Below are 19,912 nucleotides of genomic sequence, written 5' to 3' on the forward strand. Positions count from 1 at the left end.
CAGATACCAATATTCAATTCCCTGTGGCTTGAAATTGGGGGTTTATTTTGTTACTCGCTAATTTGCTTCTCGTACTATGTCGCAAGTACTTTCAGACTTATTTTGAAGGGTAAGATACTTCGTTCAACTTTTTAGAAGAGGGATGTTCAACTTTTGATGCCAGGGGCACGGGATCATTTAATTTCTGCTTTATGTACTCTGAGGAAAGTATCCGTAATCCCTTGCTGATAAAAAATCAGGCAGGTTGTTGTTTTCCTTCAAAGACAGCAATTTTACCCGCAGAGACGAACTCGGAACTGAATTTAGCCCAGCAGAAGTGGGGAAAGTCTCCAGGAAAAAAAAGTATCGAATATTTTAGGCTAATGTCACCCTCTGTTGAACTCTGGCAAGTGGCTCTGAAGGCAGAGAGCTGTCGGAGTTGGTCTGCTACAAGTGGCAGAAGGCTTTGCTTATACCTTCATTTAACATATTTTTTAAAACCCTATTGTTCAGCTACGTGGGTGTCTCCGGCTTTTTAGGCTACGTGCGTGCATATGTGTGGATTGAGAATAGGCGCTTAGAGATCTTCGCTTTAAAAAACTCCTTTGAGCTCACGTAGACTACTAGATTTTTATCTACATGTACAGTCGGCTGCTGACACTCTGTAAATACGACAAAGGCTTTGCATTTCACAGCCCCTCTGCGCCTCTCGCCTCGCAAAAGGCAGGGGTTTGGGGATTTTCTTTTTAAAGGTGGGGTATTTTTTTAAACAAAAACAAAAAAACTTTTTTTTTCTTGCGTCTCTGCTTGAACTTTGGGGGTTTTTTGAGGTTTTTCCCAGGCTCCACGGAGGGGAGAGGGCACGGAGAGGGGAGAACCTTGGCTACACCTCCCTGGGAACATCCGCGGCTCGGGCACGGGCAAAGGCTCGGGAACTTAAAAACGGCAACGTGTGTGCTTCGTCTAAGCCGAGACTAACGCTGTGCTGGCGCAAACCCCGCTCCTGCTGCCCCCCCCCAAAAGAGCGGCTGCTACAGAGGCATCAGGCCGATTGCCTTTGCTCCCCTCCGAGAGCATCCTCGGGGGCGGGAGCTGCCCCGGCTGGGAGCGCTCCCTCTGCCCCACGGGCTGCGGCCGGCTGCAGGCGAGGAGAAGGTTTTAAACCATTCGCAAATATTTACCCCCTTCTTTTTAAAAAAATTTTTCCCCCTTTCCTACATATTTAGCTAATGTCCAACTGCCTCCCACGGGTAAACTCAAACCATCTTTACCATATCCCCCCTTAATGCAGCTGATCGCTTCTCGCTCTGCAGTCAATAAAATCCCGAGCACTGAAAAGTGGAGGTTTTATACAATTTTATACAGGTGTAGCCGAAGGAAATAATAATTGCGTCTACGGCTTTGCTCTCCGGGGTCGCTTTTCTTCTTCTTTTACTGAGAAATTTGGCGCCTCCGGGCCCCTCCAAATTGCCGAAAACTCTACTTTTCTCCCGCAGAAAGTTTGAAGGGGTTTCTGGCTGTAGTTTCCCCGTCGCCCAGTAGACGGCACAACAGCTCAATCCTTCAGATGCAAAACAGCCCAGCAGCTTTTTTTTTTTTTTTTTCTTTAATTAAGCAGCCAGAGTTTTACCCAGCAATTTTATTATTATTATTATTTCATTCAACGAGAAGTATAGTAATACCAATAGCAAAGCGAGAGGGCTCGGCTTAGGCAGGGACTAAAGAAATGCGGTGGGCAGATGGGCTAAGTGCAGGTATTGCTGCAAACACCGGAGCGGAGCCGCGCTACCAAATTAATACAAATGAACTTGTGGCGCCCAGATCGTGTGAGCAAAAAAAACCCAAAACAAACCAACCCCGAAACCCCGACACTATCGTGCTGCCGGGCTCTGGGGTCACTCGAGATTTTAGGCTGAAATTGTCTAATTGTAGTGTGAAATAGGAAGGCGCCGCCGGGCAGGGGCTCGGGTCGGCTCTGCTCTGCCTCGCCCGGGCTACCCCGAGGTGCCACCGCGGGGTAAACCTGGCAGCCGCCGCAACTTTTGTCCCTGAAAGGCTCCTTTTGTGTGCGTGTGCCTTCCCTCCCTCCGCCGGCACCGCTGCCGGAGAAGTTGAAGTGACAAAAATCCCGGCCAGTAACTCATTTCCCAGTTAATTTTATTAAAAAAATTTATAGCGGTGTTTAGAAAGTTTTAAGACAACCGTAAATTTTATTGAGAATATTTTATGAAGCCCTCCATTTAATTAATAAAAGACCCCCATAACTTCTGCAAACGTCGAGGGGAGCAGGCAGCCACCCCCCCCTCCCCACTCCCACCCGCGCCCTCCGCGGGCCGCTCCGCGGGCTGCCGCGGCCGGGACGCCGGTCCGGCATCGCCCGCCCCGGGCCGCCCGCGGTACTCCGGGCTGCCGGCGGTACCCCGGGCCCGGGCTGCTTTTCCTGCCGGTGCTGGACGGCACAAGCTGACCCCGGGCTGACTCCTCGGCCGGACCAGCCGCTCTTTGTTTTCTGAATCGGGAGCTGGTAAACAAACCCCGAAACTCCAGGCGCTGCGCGTCATCTGCTCGCTTAAATCCCTCGCAGTTAACCTCCTTTTATTATCACTTCCCCCCCACCACCACCTTGGGTCTGCCCTTTAATAGGTCTTTAAACAGTTTGGGTCTGTTGTTGTTTTTTTTTTTTTTTTCCCCCCGCCATCCCTCTTTCAACCGTTTCATCAGGCTTTGACTTTTCGGGTATCTCCGCACGTATCTCTTCCCCCCCTCCCTTATCTGAAGCATTCCTGGATTATCTCTCGGCCGCCTTTCAAACGCTTTTCTTCTGCGGTTTCTTGTTTGTTTGTCTCTTCTGCTTGTTCCTATTTCAGTTTTCAAATTTCAATATTAATGGTGAAAGAGCACACTTGGATGCTAATTCCCCCCCCCGACCCCCGACGCCCCCCCCCCCCCCCCCAATCCCTCCTAGGAAGGCGGCAGGGAAGCCAGCTAGAAAACATCGGATTGTTCCTAGGTATGACTAATTCTTTCCTGAAGCTGGGAAATTCAGCCTGATTAAAAGCCTCATTTATTATCCGATAAGCAAATGGACCTAGATTCCACCTCATGGAGGAGGCTCCCTTACTCCCCAGACGCCTTTTTTTTGCCTCAACTCGGCGGACCCCTCCGCGAAAGGCCTTGCTCAAGCCGGGGGGGGGCCGCGCAGCGCAGCGCGCTCCGCTGCGAGGCCGCCGCCCGGCCCGGGAACCCACCGAACCCCCTCGCTCTTTGCTTTTGATTTTATTCCCCCCCCCCCCCCCCCCCCCCCCTTTCCAACGTGCGATGGGCAAGCCTCAGTAGATCCCTGCAAAACAGCAAGTTTTGGCAAAAAAAATAAGAGCCGCCTTGCCTAAAAAGGCAGCGGGGCGAGATGCTGCGCGGGTCGCTGCCGCCGCGCAGCCCATCAGCCTCGGTAGGAGTTTACCGAGAAAGCGCAGAACTCTCCGTTTACTTTTTCCCTTTTAATAGATGATTAATTGCTGCCCGGATTAATCTTATTTTCTTCTTCTTTTTTTTTTTTTTTTTTTTTTTTTTTTTTTTTTTTATGGCCGGTATATTGCAAGCGGAGAGGCGCGCAGCGCAATTTCTCGCAGCAAGCCCTAAGAGTAATAACTGTTTGCTAATTGTAAAATCCTTATCCAGAATGAGGTTTGGGCAAACAATTTGTACGACTGTAATTACATTGTAAAAGTGTTTTAGGCTGGGTTGCGCTGAATTAATCTTATAAAGGCCTGGTGGAGACGCTTAAAAGGGGTTGTTTTTTAGTTTTTTTTTTTTTTCTTAATTTTTTGGGGGGAGGGGGAAAAGGCATGGGGAGAGGAGGAGGTTGCATCTCTGGGAGTTACGCTGCAACCTCCCCCTGCAAGGGACCTGTGGGATGGGGAATCGTTACCGAGCGCCGTTCCCCGGGTAAATAAATAGATCAACCCCACGGTCGTGGGTCGGCTCCCACCACGGACGCGTGGGGGGGTGGGGGGGGGTTAGTGCATTGAAATGGCTCTTACCTGAGAGGTCTTTATTTCCCTCGCCGGGGTAAAAGGCCGGTCCTAGCGGAAAAAGGGGGGGGCGGCGGGGGGGGTGTGGGGAGAAGGAGGGGGGGATCGAAACGGGTTTCCCTGAAGTTTGAAACGTGGCGGCGGGGACCGAGCCGCTGCCCGGCACCCCCGGCAGCGGAGCAGCTTCGCGCCTGCCTCGGGGGTTTTACCGGAGTGACCCCCGCCATCACCCACCCCCCCACCACCAGCTACACCGGGCTACCGTGCGGCGGGGGACTCTCTCTCTTCCCCCCCGCCCCCCCTCCCCATCCCCATCCCCATCCCCGGGGCTAGAGGATGCGGTGGGGCCGGGGCAGCTCGCTCCGTCGGGGCTCCACGCAGGTACGGGGAGGAAAGGACCACGGCGAGCTCTCCTCCGCTCCTACACCGGGCGGGGGACTGCGGGGAGGGGGATGGCTGTGCTTTTGGACGGGAGCGGACCCCCGGCTCTGCCGATGGGGAGCACCGAGGGGGGGATCCCCGCGGGGGGGGGGGGAAGGGGCTCTGCCCGCGGGGCGCCCCGGCGCGCTCCCCCCCCCCCGGCTCCGCTCCGTCCCGGCCCCCCCGCGGCGCGCCGGTCCGAGCCCCGGTTCCCGCCCGGACCAATGGGGGCGCGGCGCGGGGCGGCGCGGCGCTGATTGGTCGGCGGCGGCGCGGCGGCGGCGGCCGGGGGCCGGGTGAGCTCACTCGGCCGGCGGCCGCGGGGGGAGCCGCCGCCGGGGGGGGGCGGGCGGGCGGGCAGGGGGGGGGGGGTGGGGGAAGGAAGAGGCGGGCGGGGGGGAGCGAGGGGCTGGGCGGCGGCGCGGCCCCGGGGGCGCTGCGCGGGCGCGGAGCCGCCAGACAAAGGGGACGGGAGAGCCCCCACACCCACCCGTGGGGGGTGGGCGGGGTGGGTGGGTACGGACACACCGGCTGGGGACGGAGGGGGCGGTGTGTCTCCAACACCCCCCCCGCCGCAACTCCCCCGCCATCCTCCCCGCGGGGCGGGGGCGCTGCGCGGCCGCGGGGCGGGCGGCGCGCCCCCCTGCGCCGGTGGCGGAGTTGCTGCCGCCCAGCGCATTGTGTAAGACGCGACCTGTTATGGCCACCACTACTTCCGGGTTCCCGCAGTCTGCTCCAGCCCGGCGCTGCGCTGCGCTCGCCGCGGCGGTGGCGGCGGCGGCGGCGGACGCCCGGCAGCGCGCGGCCCGCGGCGGCAGCGCCGCGCCTCCCCCCCCCCCTTCCCTCCCCACTTCTCCTTCCCCTCCCTCCCCTCCCTCCCTCCCTCCCTCCCCGCTGCCCTTCCTCCCCGCGCCCGCCCCGCACGGCGCGGCGCTCCGCCCGGCACCCGCGCCCGCGCCCCGGCCCGCCTCCGCCTCCGCCAGCCTCGCCCGGCGGCCGCGCAGGGGCAGAGCGAGCCGGCGCCGGCGAGGAATTAGGAGCGATCCGAGGAGGAGCGAAAAAAAAAGCCCCCATCATCATCATCATCATCATAATAACCATAATAAAAGGAGAGCCGGCGCGTTAGCGAGCCTTTTTAATTTTTAATTTTTCCCCCCTCCTCTTCCTCCTTCTCCTCCTCCCTCGATTTTTAATTTTTTTAATTTTTTTTTTTACAAATTTTTCTTTTTTTTTGGGGGTGAGCGCGCTCGAATATTAACATTTGAGGTGTCCTGCGCGGTGGGAGCACACACAGCGGATCATCATCAGTCATTCACCACCTTGACAACCTCGCCTGTGATTGACAGCCGGAGTGGCAAAAAGCCATGAGACTTGGTAGTTGGGTTTGAGGGGCACTTTAAAAAAAAAAAAAAACAAAAAAAAAAACAACCCTGATTTGGGGAAAGGATATTTGCTTTCGCCCCGCTGCTGTCTTGGAAACGAGAGGGGGAGAGTAAGAGAGAGAGAGAGAGACAGGGAGAGAGGAAAGAAAGAAAGAAAAAAGAAGGAAGGAAGGAGGGAGAGTTGATTTTTTTTTTTCTTCTATTTTTTTTTTCTCCTTTTTTAATGCTGAGTTACCGTATCGCTTCGCTGAGATCCAGCAAGCCGAAGATTTTACTCGATTGCTTTCATTGCTGGCGACGCTAAGGGATTTTTGCATTTTTTTGGGGGGTGAGGGGGGGGGAACTTCGCGTTTCTTTCTTTTCACACTGGCCTTAAAGAGGATATATTAGAAGTTGAAGTAGGAAGGGAGCAAGCAGGCCGATGGCGCAAAGGGTACGTATTAAAAAAAAAAAAATGGATTTCAAATGTGAAATAATATTGAAACGTGGCTGACAGAGACGCTGCGAAAAAAGTTTCTTTTTTTTTTTTTTTTTTTTTTTTTTTCCACCTCCTTGGAGCAGGGGCACAAAGCGGTGTCCTGGAGCGGGAGGATTTATCAGTTGTACTTGTAGGCTTAAAACCTGTATATATTGATATTTTCTTGATTCTTTTACTCCCCATCCCGGATCTCTCACGGAAAAGGCAAGCTTTCTATACATTAATGACATGCAGGCATGTAAGTGAATATGTCCGAGCCTCTGTATTTGTTGGTTTTGTAGCTCTAGTCCTACCAATGTCTTTTTTAAAGTCACCGGTGCTTGAAATATTTGAATGTGTGCATGTCTCTGAGCGTTTTGCTGTGTTAATGATGATACACCGCTTCACTTTCGGAAGATAACTTCTAGCTGGGAGTAAGCACAACTTTTTTTTTTTTCTTTTTTTGCTCCTTCCCCCCCCCCCCTTTTTTTAATATTCAGTCACAAAAGGCGCAGTGCAATGGGCAAAGAAAAAGCTCTTTTAAAAAGAAAGTCACTTTAATTTGAATTAGAGGTTAGCAGCATGCACTGCCATGTGTATTGTTGTTTCTATTTTGGATGCGATCTCCTTTTTTTTTTCTTCCAACTACCTCCTAAATTGAAGTTTTGTTGGGGGGGAGAAAAAAGAAATCAACCGGAGTCGGGCGAGCAGGGGTTTGGGGAAGGGGGAAAGCCCTGGAAAGAAGTTTTCTTGCCTAATTTGCCTGCCGCCCCTCCGAGTGCTGGTTGGGAAAGAAAGTTCCTCTGCTGACAACTTGCCTTTTACTCTTTCGGTCCAAGCAAGTGTCAGGGATCTTTAAAAGTGTTTATTCACACCTTCGCTTTTAATAGATGAAAAGTGGCCGTTTCCCCCGCTGCCTGGGAACCGCGTTAGCTTTCGCTCCTTAATCTTTAACAAAGAAAACCCTTAAAAAAAAAAAAAAAAAAGGCATTCCCAAAATCCCGAGAGCCCGGGCAAACGTTTCCAGCCTTTCGGCTTTAAAAGTGCGTTCGCGTGGAATTGCTGGAAACCCCCAAAATCGCTCCTTTTTTTTTTTTTTTTTTTTTTTTTTTTTTTTTTCCCCGCTGCTGAACTTTTTGCATCCTCGCTGTGTTAGGTACCTGACTTCTTATCAGCGGGAAAAGTTTAGCGGAGGGAGACTTGGGCTTCGTGAACCGCTTCCATTCACAAGAGGCGGGGGTGGGGGGGGGTGGGTTGGGAGGTTTGGGGATGGGGATTATTTTTTGCCCCTTTTTAAAAAAAATATTATTATTCTTTATTTCTCCTCCGCCCCAGACTCGGAGGGTTTCGGGTCGTGCGGGCAGCCGGGCCGGAGCAGCCCAGCCCCGCTGCTCCGCGGCCCGGGGCGGCGTTTCCCTCCCCGGGGCCGGCGGCTGCACGGGAGGGGGAAGAACCGACGGCGCGGAGCCCGGGCGCACCCCGGAGGCGGGGGGTGTGGGGGGGGAAGCGGCTTCTCCCCGGGGAAGGAGGAGGAGGAGGGGGGGACACGGCGACGGGAGCGGGGCTGCTGCCGGGGGCGCTGCCCCCCCCTCCACACACACACTCCCCCACCCCCCCACACCTCCCGGCTCGCCCCCCCCTGACGCCTCTGTGCTCTCTCTGCCCCACAGTACGACGAGCTGCCCCACTACGGCGGCATGGAGGGGGTGGGCATCCCCACCACCATGTACGGGGACCCCCACGGCGCCCGCCCCATGCAGCCCGTCCACCACCTCAACCACGGGCCGCCGCTCCACTCGCACCAGTACCCCCACGCCGCTCACGCCAACGCCATGCCCCCCGCCATGGGCGCCTCCGTCAACGACGCCCTCAAGAGAGATAAAGATGCCATCTACGGGTAGGTGCCGCGTAAGGCTCCGCGCAACCTGCGCGGGATGGACCGGGGAAGGTGGTGGTCGGGGGGCGGGTGCGGGCCGGGCTGCCCCTTGCGCGGGATGAGGATGAAGGGTGGGTTGGGGAGCGCTGCGCGGAAAAGAGCCGTGTTCTTCATTTTTTTATTATTACTGTTATTTTTTTAAAAGGGGGGAGAGAGGGCTGGGGTCCCCCTGGCACGGGGAGCCGCGGGGGCTCCGGAAAATAGGAGCCGGAGCTTGCTGGAGGGGCGGCAGGCATCACCGCGGGGAGGAGGAGGAGGAGGAGGAAGAGGAGGAAAATAATATTCCCAGGGCACAACCTGCGCCGGGTGGTAAATCTCTGCATGGAGTTTAGGAGCAGGGAGAGTTTGAAGCGCTTCGCCCAACTTTCCGCCTTGTTCACCTCTCCTTGCGCTGTGAAGGAGGAAACTCAAGAGCTGCTTCTCTCAACTCTCTTGCTTTTTTTTTTTTCTTTCAATTTTTAATTTTTTCAAACTTTTTATCCGACAGCATTGAGTGCTGCTCAATGCGGCAACTTGCAAAGCAGTTTCTAGGCCGTTGCGATGGGAGCTGATGGGTTACGTTGGGCGGCAGATGCTTTTAAAATCAGTCTGCCCGTCTTGAGTTTGAAGGGAAGTTTAAGAGCCTTTTAAAATCGCTTTCAAAACAGTGAGGAGCAGGGGGATTAAAACCAGAAATCACGTCGTTCGGTTTCTTTATCGGTTTATCAGAAATCTGTAGGGTTGGTTAAAACTCAGCGGTGTACGGTACCCCCCCCCCCCCCAAAAAAAAAAAAAAAAGTATGAAGCCCTGGGAAAAAAAATGAACTCCCTGTTATAAATATACATATATACGTGTGTGTGTGTGTGCCCACGCTTATTTATTTATTTAAATTATTAAACGGCCGAGGGAGCCAGATGCACACGCAGCCTTTCTCCCGGGGAGGCTTTTAACGCTGGGAGAGCCCAAAAGCACCTGGTTCCCCCCGCGGGTCGGGACTCCGGGGGGGCGCCGGGGCAGGCCGGGGCGGCGGGCAGCGGGCGGGCAGCCCGGCTGGCCAGCGCCTACCGGTGGGTCGGCTTGTTTGGCGCTGGGTCTTGGTGGGGGGTGGGGTGGGGTGGGGTGGCTGGGTTTAGGGGCTTTTTCTTTTTTTTTTAAAAAAATTTTAATTTGGATGGGGGTTGCTTCTTTTTCTGTTTTTCTGGTGTGAGGGCTTTTTTTTTTCCCCCTTCGCTCCCAGCAAGTCCTCCAGCAGAAAATGGGAATTAGAGGCATGAAAGGCAGAAGTGTACGTCCAGAGATTGTAATTTATTATTTTTTTTTTCCTAAAGACAAGGAAAGTTAATTCAAAATGGCTGCTGGAACTGGCTTGGGTTTTATTCTTAGCTTGTCCTAAGGTTGTATTAACAATATCTGCGGCCAGACAACGCCGAGAGGCCGGGGAGATGCAGGGCTGCCGGCCGGCCGGCTGCGGGAAGGGACCGGGAGGCGGCGGGGGGTGCCGGAGACCCCCTCGGTGGGTGCCCCCCTCCCCACGCACGCTGCTGCGGGACTAACTATTGTTGTGTTTGGTTTTTCTTTTTGTTTCGTTATGATATTTTTTTTTCCCCCCTCTGTGTGTGTGACTATTGTATTTTCTTTCAGACACCCCCTGTTCCCTCTTTTAGCACTGATTTTTGAGAAATGTGAATTAGCTACATGCACACCCAGGGAGCCCGGGGTAGCGGGAGGCGATGTTTGCTCCTCTGAGTCTTTCAATGAAGACATAGCAGTGTTCGCCAAACAGGTCAGCAAAACCGGGTTGAAACAGTAAAAGAAAAAACGAGGGGGAAAAAAAAAAAAAAAAAACCGTAACGAGAAAAACAAGTCTCTGTTGAGATAAAGATGCGCGTTTCCCCCTCCCCCTTCTCTTACTGCAAGAGGAAAAAAACCCCCAACAAACCCCAACCAAAACAAAATAAAAAATAATCGGGAAATCTCGGGATTTACCACCCCCCTAAAGAAATGAATAAATCGGAGCGGTCCGTGCCCCGGCGGAGTTTCGCTGCGCGGCTCCCGGGAGCCGGGCCGGGGCTCTGCCCGGGAAGCTCCGGAGGTATTTTTCGGTGTATTTGATTCACTTGTTCAAGTGTTTGGCTGATGTACTAAATCCAGCAGTCAGGGCTTTGCACGAAAGGTTACATAATGGACCCGACAGTGTAATGAAGCAAGAAATAATAACGTCTGCTTTTTCTGCTTCCATATTTCAAATCTTTTTTATTATTTTTTTTTCCCCCTTTTCCTCCCCTTTCTTATATTTAGATCCGAGCAGAGAAACCCCTCTTTTCCTCTAATCCTGAACTGGATAACTTGGTAAGAGTTAACAACACTTCTTCCTCTCCCCACCCCCACCCCGCCACCCTCCCTTCCCTTCCCATTTATTTATTATTTTTTTTTTTAACTTCTGTGTCTTCTGGAGAGGTGGTTTGGTGATGCTAAATTGAAAATTTCTCACGTGGACCTTTTTTTAAAAATTATTATTCTATGATGATTTTTCTAATTACAAGTAAATACGGTGCGGTAATTGTGTGGAAGTAAAAAAAATCCCATAAGGATATACAGAAAGAAAGCTCCATCCAAAGGGGAGCTTGCGGGCTGGATGGCGAGCTCGCCTACCCAAGAGGAGCGTGGATTTATCCACGCTGTCGCCAGCCCCTCCACGCACCTTTTAAGCAGCTCGATGGGAAACACAGAGGATTGCTGTGGCTGGAGATGCACCGTTCACTAACTCACCAAAAATGAGGTCTTTTCTCTCTTTCTTTTTTTTTTTTTTTTCCTTAAGGATAAACAAATATTTTGCCTCTGCTGTAGGAGTCTTGCACCCGCTTTTGCAAAGCGAGGAGCCAGCGGTGGTGTTTAGAGGGTTTTTTTTTTTTTTAAAGAAATGTTTATGATCCGTATAATTTAGTTGCTTCGTTGCAATAGGGATTTTTTTTTTTTTTTTTTGGTTAACTCTAGATCGCTTCTCGTTAAACAGCGCACAAAGCCACCGCTATTAAGTTTTAGTGTTATTGCCATAAATCAAAACAACTTTTTATTTACTACTAGAGAAAAGTCGAGCTACAAAGTATGGCAGGGGCGGCTGTGGGAAATATCCCCAAACCCAGGAATGAGATAAATACTCGTGTTGTTTGTATCTTTGCAGATGATTCAAGCCATACAAGTATTAAGGTTTCATCTGTTGGAATTAGAGAAGGTAATTTTTGTGTCTCTCTCTCTCTCTCTCTTTCTTCCTCCTCCGTTTCAGTACTGCTGAAGTTCAGGCTTCTGGTAAATTTGCATAAATGTCTTTCTTTCTGGTAATTAGTGTCAAGACCAATCTTGGCGTCCATTTCTCTTCGCAGTTTAATTACAATTTCAGCCTCTAAAACCGGGCTCTCAAACGCCCAGGCCTTGTGTTCGTTGTAATACTTTGCTGGCTTTGTATAAATAGTTGCAGTTCTGTGGTGTCGCAGATGAGACTCGAAATGGTTGGTTCAGCCAAGCCCCTGAAATTGGGATTTTTTAAAAAAAATTATTTTATTTTTTCTTGGTGGTGGTAGGGTAGAGACTTTGGTTGCAGTTAGTTGGAATGGGGATTTTTTTTTTTTTTTTTTTTTTTAAGAGCCATCTGCAGGTCAGGCTCAGGGCACGGATTGTCCTGTAACATTTTGCAGAGACAAAGCAGAGTTGATAGTTGTGTCTGTCTCTTGTTCCTGGGAATATTGTACACCTCCGAGCAGAAGAAAGAGATTGCAGCCTAAATGCAGGGGTTTTTGCTGGCTATTTTAGAAATCTTAGGAGGGAGAATGCTAATTTCTAAGAAGGCGGTGTCATCCGAGCTCACGTTAAATTGGAAGTGCGCTCTGGTTTCCTGAGGATTTTTTACGTGTCATTGATAGCTGGCCTAGAAGAGAATTCCCTTTCTCCTAAAAATAAACATTTTGAGAGGTTTTTAAATAGTTGAAAAGTTTCTCGGGAGCCTCAGCCACTTTATCTAACCATAACTGGCAGGTTGTTCTTGCTCTACCCAAAATGTGTTAAAATCTGCCCATTAATAGAGGCTGCTCAGGTACGAGTCTATCAGAGCGACTGGGGATTTCAGGGCACGGATGCCTATAATGTATTTCAGCCCAGTGCATCGGGATTTTTTTTTTTAAAAATCCTTTTTTCTGTCCTCATACCCCTTTGGAAAGGGTTTATGATGAAATAACTGGATGAAATTAAATAGTTTACCTTAAATGTCACCCATGCAGGTCACCTCTCTAATGGCCACAGCTCCGGGAGCAGATGAATTTAACACGGGTGTTGAATATGTTGTAGCCTGTGAATCATCTTGTCACTGTCAATTTTCTGGGATATCTCTATTTTGCGAGAAAAGAAAGTTATTCCTAATTCTGGATGCGTCTAGAGGTCTCAGGGGGATAATTGCAGTGTGTTTCCCCTATTTAGGACTTTTGATGTCACAGGGGTGAAGGGGGGAGACTGGTTGCACTTGTCAATTTTACTTATGTATTCCTGATTATATTTTCTTTCTTTCCCCCCCCCTTCTTATTTCTTTTTCCTCTTTTTTTCTTTTTCTTTTTTTTTTTTTTTTTTTTTTTTAAACCCCTGTCATAATGTAGGTACACGAATTATGTGACAATTTCTGCCACCGGTATATTAGCTGTTTGAAAGGAAAAATGCCTATCGATTTGGTCATAGACGATAGAGAGGGCGGATCAAAATCGGACAGTGAAGACATAACAAGATCAGCAAATCTAACAGATCAGGTATGATCTCGCCAATGCCGCACACGCTGAAATTTGTATGCAGATCGCTCGCTGGGTCACTACGCCTCCTTTTATTATTTGCATATGATTAAGTCCCTTTTAGATAAATTTCCATCGAAATGAAAATTTTTGAATAATGTGGCTATTATTGCTTCATTAAGGTTTGCTCCCGGATTCGACCTGGCGAGATGAGCTTGTAAAAGCATCGCCTGCAAACTCGACCTGTTTCTTGTCGCTTTTAATTTTTGTCTTTATTTTATTTACCCTTTACAATAATAGAAGTGGTATCCGCGAATCGCTGGCTTCTCGGTGGCGTAGGAAAGGAAGGGCTGGAGCCGTTTACCAAAATAATAATAAAATCCGAGATAGGTGGTCCGGGGAAGACAGAGAGGGTTTGAAATCTAGCAAATACTGGCTATTTTCTTCCCCTCTCTACGGTTCATTAGTCCGTCTTGTCAGTTTTCCTTGGCCGAACGCTTTTAGACTTCAGTGAACATTGCTTTGTGCACGCCTGCCTGCTGCAAACGCGCCCATTTTATTTTACTTAATAGAAAAAAGAAAAAAAAAAAAACGGATAAAATAAAGCGGGACCCAGGTTTTAAATTATTTTCCTTCATCTTTCAAGTTTTCAATCCCTGTCTTGGAAAAATAAAAACACCCAACCCCCCAAACCAAGCCAGCAAAGCCTCGCGTGGCTTTGACGGTGTCCAGGTTTTGTCTGGGATGGTTCAAACCTTTAATGCCGGCTGTAGCCGATGTGGGAATTAGGGATGACTTGGGAAAGCTGGCTTTCCCCTCTCCCCTCCCCTCCCCTTCCCTGTGTCTGTCCCCTCCGCTGGGCTTAGGCTGGGGGTCTTGCCTTTTAATGGGAGCGTTTGGGGCTAATTCAGGAGGTGGCCAGAGCTAAATTAAGCTCCTGGATGATGGAAGTGACCGAGATTTGGCTTTTTTTTTTTTTTTTCCCCCCCGAGTTGGGTAAAACTGCGGGGTTTTCCCGGTCGGTTTGCTTTCTCTCAACCGAAGGGTAGCAGCGCTTTGGCTACGAGAGAGGGGACCCTGAACACCCACCAGGAGAAAAAAAAAAAAAATCCCCGACTAAAACCCCCGATTTCTTCTTTATGATTAGCTTCGTAAATACAGTCTTAGGAGTAATCAGCTCCCGACTCTGGAGGTTTCCTTTTGTTCAAGCAAGGCGCAGTCAAGCAGGCAGGAGTTTCCTCAGCCGCTTTGCCATTATCACCAGCACTGTCAGCCAGGAGTTATTTTATAGATTACCGACATAAAGGTGCGTTGCACTGCAGCGTGGGCAGTATCTTAAATATTTTCTCCTCTCTGCCAAAGGCTATCGGGCTGCTGGTGGTGCCGTGTCAGGGGGAGGCAGGCTTGAAGGCAGGCATGAACTTTTTGAAAGGGGGTTTATGTGCACATATGTGGGTTGTTATGGGGGGGGGGGGGGGGGTTCCCCTCCCAATTTTGCTGCGAAGGGGAAAAGCTTAGCGGCGCGGCAGGGGAGGTACCCGGCGGGCCGGGGCCGGGGAAGATGCTCCCGGGGCCGGGGCCGATGCCCGGGGGGGACCGGCGGCCCCGCGCTGCGCCCTAAAGCGAGTGGAGCCCTACAGCGAGGGTCTAGCGGAGGGAGGCTCGGCTCGCTGCTGTTGAATAAAAATTGTAATCCAACAAGTCTAACTAGAAAATGGGTTTCTAAAAGCTCTGGAGTGCTGGGTACATAAAGCTATTTGAGCAAATTACAAGAATCGCTCAGGGGCACGAATGAAATCAACACTTTAATTGCCTCCAAAATGAAGATTTATACCCCATTTTCCCAACGAATCATTATTTTATTAAAGTGAAAGCTAAAGAAATGAAGCTACAGTTTTGGGGTTGTCAGGGGGAGGGGGTCGTGTCCCAGCGCCTCCCCCCCCCCTTTTTTTTTTCGCTAGGAGCGCGGACATTGGGCACCCGGGGCCGGCCGCGCACCGCCGCGGGACTCGGCCCCGGCATCTCCTGCTTGCGCGGGCGCTGCGCCAGCCGCGGGGCCGGGCGGCCTTCCCGGGGTGCCCCGGCTCCTCGCTGGGCAGGGGGGCGCGCAGCGCCGCCAGCGCAACCCGTCCGCGTCCGCGGAGCTGCGCGGGGAACGGGGCTTTGCTTTCCCCGACGAAGGGAAAAGGCGCAAAAATGCGCTCCCCCTCCCCCTTTTCCACGCTCCCCCTCGCGGAGGGCGGATGGGCAGCGCAAGGGGGGGCGCGGAGTTTGCGCGGAGCGAGGTGGTGGTGTTTACCGGGGGATGCGCGGCTGCCTGCGCCCCCGGTAAACTCCGGTGCCAAGCCCGGCCCCGGCAAGGCCGGTAGTATCTGGGCCCTAATGGTTAAATAATAAGGTGTTGAGTGCTTGTCGCTGGGGCGGCTAATTAGGATGTCGCTCCGCGGTGCGCGTTTATGGCTGCGCGGCTCTGGGAAGCGCGGGTGCGCAGGGCCGGACGGCGGGAGAGAGGGGCTGGCTCCCGGGAGCGGGGCCGGGCGGGCTGTCCCCCAGCCTGCCCGCCGTTGTGCTTCTGAGAGTAGTAAAAGAGTAAGTATGTAAAAGCTTTTATTATGGATTTAATTACATTTTCTTATATTGTGGTAGTAAAGGTTACAGTTAACAGGGTGGGGTTTTTTTAAATTTATTGGTTTCCCCTTATTTATTCTTTCCTTATAGGCCCCTCAATGCCAGTGCCTTTAAGTCCCCCGGTTAATGGAAAGCAATGACACTAATGCTAGATTTTGCAAAGTAAAGCCCCATAACGCTAACCATTGTTCAGTGATTTAACTAGCTCAGTGGCAATAGGTCACTAAAATAGCATCCTTCTCCCACGGGCGCGACCCCGCTGCCTGCCAGGGTGGGACCTGCAGAGTTGTTTACCATTACGGCCCCAGAAATACAAGGCAGGAGTTTGGGGGTTTTGCTGGGGATAATTGAACTCGAGATCAACCAGGCCCCGGGACTTTAAAAACCCTAGCTGAAGGATTGCGCTCATCCTCAAAGTTTCAAAATAAACCTTTTTTAATCATTAGCTTTTCAAACATTTGCATGTTTAAATTTTCAAATGTTTGTCAGAGCCCGGAAAGATTTAAAACACAGCTGTTGCGTGATGCGGATGGGAAAACTCCCTCTGATAAAAAAACCCCAAAGACTGTCAGATAGCAGAAATTCAGTTTCTTGGATAATCCTGAACTATTGCCATGGGGCTGTTTTCTTGAAGCCACATCACCTTGGCACCCAGGTGCTTTAGTCCGAACTGTAATATTCCCCTCCTGTGTCTACAGAAAGCGTTTAGAAGGTGCTTTAAGGAAAACACAGTATAAAGTAGCCACCACATCCAAATAAAGACATTACCAGCATAAGATAGATTTTATAGGGACAAAATAGTATTTTCTTACAGAAAACAAACTTGTTGAGCAAATCCACAGCAGTATTACTTGACAAAAATTATAATTTAATAATGCACAAGCCAATTACGTGTGCAGAAACTTTTAAAGGCAAATCGGCAAAGAGCCAAATTCCTATAGCGACTAGGAGGGAAATGATCAAAAACTGAACATGAAATAAGACTTCCTGTAAGAAGGTCTATAATTCAACATTATTTGACTCCACTGTCAGGGAAATTGTTGAAGGATAGTAAACTGATACTAGAGTCTCAGTCATTTTTGTTACAGTCTTAAATGTTTGCAACTGGGGCGTTTTAGATGGCCCTTCTTGGGTGATGGTATATCATATATATATGTATATAATAAAGCAACACTTCTATTTATGTTGCAGTAGTTATTTTTTTAATGCGCACAGTTGCAGAGTTTCTCTAAACACAAGGCGGATAGACAGCAGCTTTTTTAAAAATTGAAAAAATTACTTGAAATATATTCTTTACGAAGAAAGAATCATCAACTGGAACGCAATGTATAGCATATCTGAAGGTGGGTAGGTTTAGGGCATCGACTGGTTATGACTAGACTAACTTTCCCAAATACTTCAAATATATTAGCTATTCCTTGCAGCCAATACCAAAAAAAAAAAAAAAAATGCCCTGAGGGGGGAAAAAACCCACGGAGAAACACTATTTTACTTGGGGGCTTTTTCGCAGATTATTTTCAAACCATGTAAGGTTTTAAGTGGGGGGAGCGGAGAACATTACTGCCATCAGTGTAGGTAGTCCCATGTTGGAGGAACAGGCATCAAAATAGTAGATGCAGTGCAGAGGGTGCAAGGTAGAATTCATTTCTGCATAATAAAAGAGTTACAGCCAAGTAGGGCTCCGAGGAGGACCAATAAAAGAATCTTTAAAAGACTCAACATTTAATTTTCTTCCTCTGACTTCATGCCACCTTGAGTCAGTGAATCCTTTCTTGTTTGTTTTCGGGTATTTTTTTTTTTTTTTTGTTGTGATATTTAGGAGCTGTTACCATGCCCGAGTTTGGCAGAGTATTTAACGTAAAGATAGAACACGTTAATTTATATTCCGGACCTGTTATCATCCGAAACACTGTGGCTGAAAGTGTATTACCAAAATAAGGTTTTCTTTGCTTTCCATTTCTTTAAGCAAGTAAATATATTGTTAAGTACATATGAGATTGAGTATATTTTCTTTAATTTATGATTTCAGTTCAAGAATATTTGCTGGTTAGGGTTCTTTTTTAAAAATCATTCAAGAGCCCAAACGCATCCGTCCTTACAGCTGGGTATAATATTTGCTGCTTTCCTTAAGTTGCGTACTTGGGCCTAATTTCTGTGTGAAGTTTTTCAAACTGAAGTTACCTTTTGTTGCAAAGAATAACTATTTCCTACAAAAGTTCCTAATGTTTTGCATCCTTTTCAATATCAAACCTGACAGAGCTGAGTTTAAAACTCCAGGTAACCCTGGAACTCGTCTTAAACATTTGCGAGCGTATCCCGAGGCGTTCCTGTAAGTGGGAGCTTGCAGCGTCTTTGCGTTAGGGACCGCAGATTGTTATTTTGGGGCAACTTGGAGGCTTGCAAAGAAGTTGTGAAAAAATGAGTTTTACCTTAAGTTTAACCTTTATGGCTGAGGGTTTGAGTCTTCCCTGGCTGCTCGTCTGCAGGTAGCAATAAAGGTAATGGGCGCTGCACGCGGAAGGGTTACTGCAGCCTGGAGTGGGCAATCTTAGCACTTAAAAAAATCAGATTATATCGCACTCAATCAAAATGAGCAAGCATGAGTCGTTCGGATAAATACTGCTTTAAAAAGCAGCAAAAATCCGGCACAGCTTCTTTAAATTAGGGAATCTTTGTTTTGTTTTGATTTGCATTTCTGCATTTGGGGTTTTTTTGGTCACATGAGCATGCAGTTAGGAGCTATCTTGTGTAATCTAAACAAATTTAAGAAAATAAAGAGGAGGGTTGTTTCTGGTCGTGAAAATTTTTGAATGTTTCTGGAATTGTTTCCCAGTGGGGGTTGTGTGGGAGAAGGAGAGACTGGGGTGCGCTGCAGTGTCACCTCATGTCCTCGGTGTGTTACCTCCCTCTCCTGATGCTCAGTTGCTCGGAGCAAGCTTTGACTCACACTGCAAATTTAGAAATTGGTGTTTATATTTGTTTTTTTTCCTGCAGTCGCAGCAATATTTGGAGAGGGTAACTCTAACAGAGCACACATTTTGTGTTTTGCCTAGTTTGAGTGTATTTCTGTCCCTGATTAATGGCCCCGTATCTAACCCACCGCTGATACTCTGTAACATGACTTAAGGACAACTTGCTGGCAGTTGGTTCAGCTCTTCTTTGGCGTGCTTAGTGTGGATGCCTTTTCCCTTTTACTACCTTCAAAAGGGAAAAAAAAGAGGTGTAACCCAGCCTCGGAGCACAGATGAGAGGAGAATCCCTGCAGGCCAGCGCCTTTGGGACTCCTTTTTCTAATTGAGGTGAGATCACTGGAAAGCTGCGGCCCCTCTGCAGTGGTGGTGGGAGTCTGATCTCTGTTAGCGAGGGGGCTGCTGGCACGGGGGATCCCCATCGCCTCTGCAGGCTCAACTCGTCGGGTTGCCTCGCTGGTTGTTGCCGTCACGGCTTCATCTGCTTATTTCCGTGTGTATATATCCAAGAGGTGAAGAGCGACGCAAGAGATTTCGGGCTTAGGTGGGTTGTGCATGTGAAGGCGATAGCGCAGGTGGTGAGTGGTTTGTGGGGGTTTTTGGATTTTGGAAAAAGGAGTTTGAGATTCGTCGATAGATGTTTGGGCAAATGTTGAAAATTTAAACATCGGTGAGGTGAATTTAAAAAAAATCTGAGATTGTCCTGAAAGCAAAGGGTCTGTTTGCAATTTAAAAAAAAAAAAAAAAAAGAAAAAGATATAAAAGAGATTTAAAAGTTATAATACAGAGGGTGCCATTTCCCTGCTAACTTGCAGGGCGTGGGGAAGGTAGGACAAAAAGAAATGGATTTGTGCCCGAATTTGGCCATTCTTTTGCTGTCGGTGGGACAGGCTGCAGAAAGTCATGGTGGTGTCTTGTTTTGCAAATGTCTTCAAATTCAGGCCAGGCGCCCTGTTGAAGAAATGTTTCCCCCTGTGGCCCCCCCCCCCCCGCCGTTGGAGGTGACGCGCTAGTCATCCATGAGTTTTGGGGATCAATAAAGGGATAACCGTGAAAGGCAATGGCCCTTAACACACGGGGAGTGAGATAGGTTGATCTAATGGTTCCTGCCTGGCCTCAAAACTCGATGAATCTCTGGGTTTGTCCACACAAGGACACTCAGGAGAGGTAAGACAAATTGATTGGGTGTAAAATTAAAATGCATTAGTTAAAGTGCATTGCACTATTGTGTGGATGCTCTCATTCAGAAGTAAAGTGGCCTTAGTTCACTTTAGCCTAATCCCCTTTGGAGTAGGCCACTTTTCTTTTGAATGAGAACATCCACATTAACTTTTAGTTAATTCGTCTTTCCCGAGCGTCCTGGC

The 19,912-nt window shown here is 49.5% G+C and overlaps 1 protein-coding gene across 3 annotated transcripts in view; it reads left to right on the forward strand.

Moving 5' to 3' along the window:
• The first annotated feature begins 5,383 nt into the window (after positions 1 to 5,383).
• The window catches only part of MEIS1 (Meis homeobox 1), a 109,413-nt gene continuing 94,884 nt past the window's right edge, over positions 5,384 to 19,912 (forward strand). Inside the window, exons 1-6 of one of the 3 annotated variants that reach the window (XM_074864341.1) lie at positions 5,384 to 6,245; positions 7,940 to 8,166; positions 9,850 to 9,968; positions 10,484 to 10,534; positions 11,367 to 11,417; positions 12,826 to 12,972. In XM_074864341.1, the coding sequence (XP_074720442.1) occupies positions 8,154 to 8,166; positions 9,850 to 9,968; positions 10,484 to 10,534; positions 11,367 to 11,417; positions 12,826 to 12,972 (381 nt within the window). In that variant the 5' untranslated portion in view covers positions 5,384 to 6,245; positions 7,940 to 8,153. Of the gene's footprint in view, positions 6,246 to 7,939; positions 8,167 to 9,826; positions 9,969 to 10,483; positions 10,535 to 11,366; positions 11,418 to 12,825; positions 12,973 to 19,912 lie in introns of all 3 variants that reach the window. The other 2 variants (XM_074864339.1, XM_074864340.1) reach the window with 2 other exon arrangements.

The sequence above is a fragment of the Strix uralensis genome, chromosome 3 (genome assembly GCF_047716275.1).
Source record: "Strix uralensis isolate ZFMK-TIS-50842 chromosome 3, bStrUra1, whole genome shotgun sequence".
Taxonomy (NCBI): domain Eukaryota; kingdom Metazoa; phylum Chordata; class Aves; order Strigiformes; family Strigidae; genus Strix; species Strix uralensis.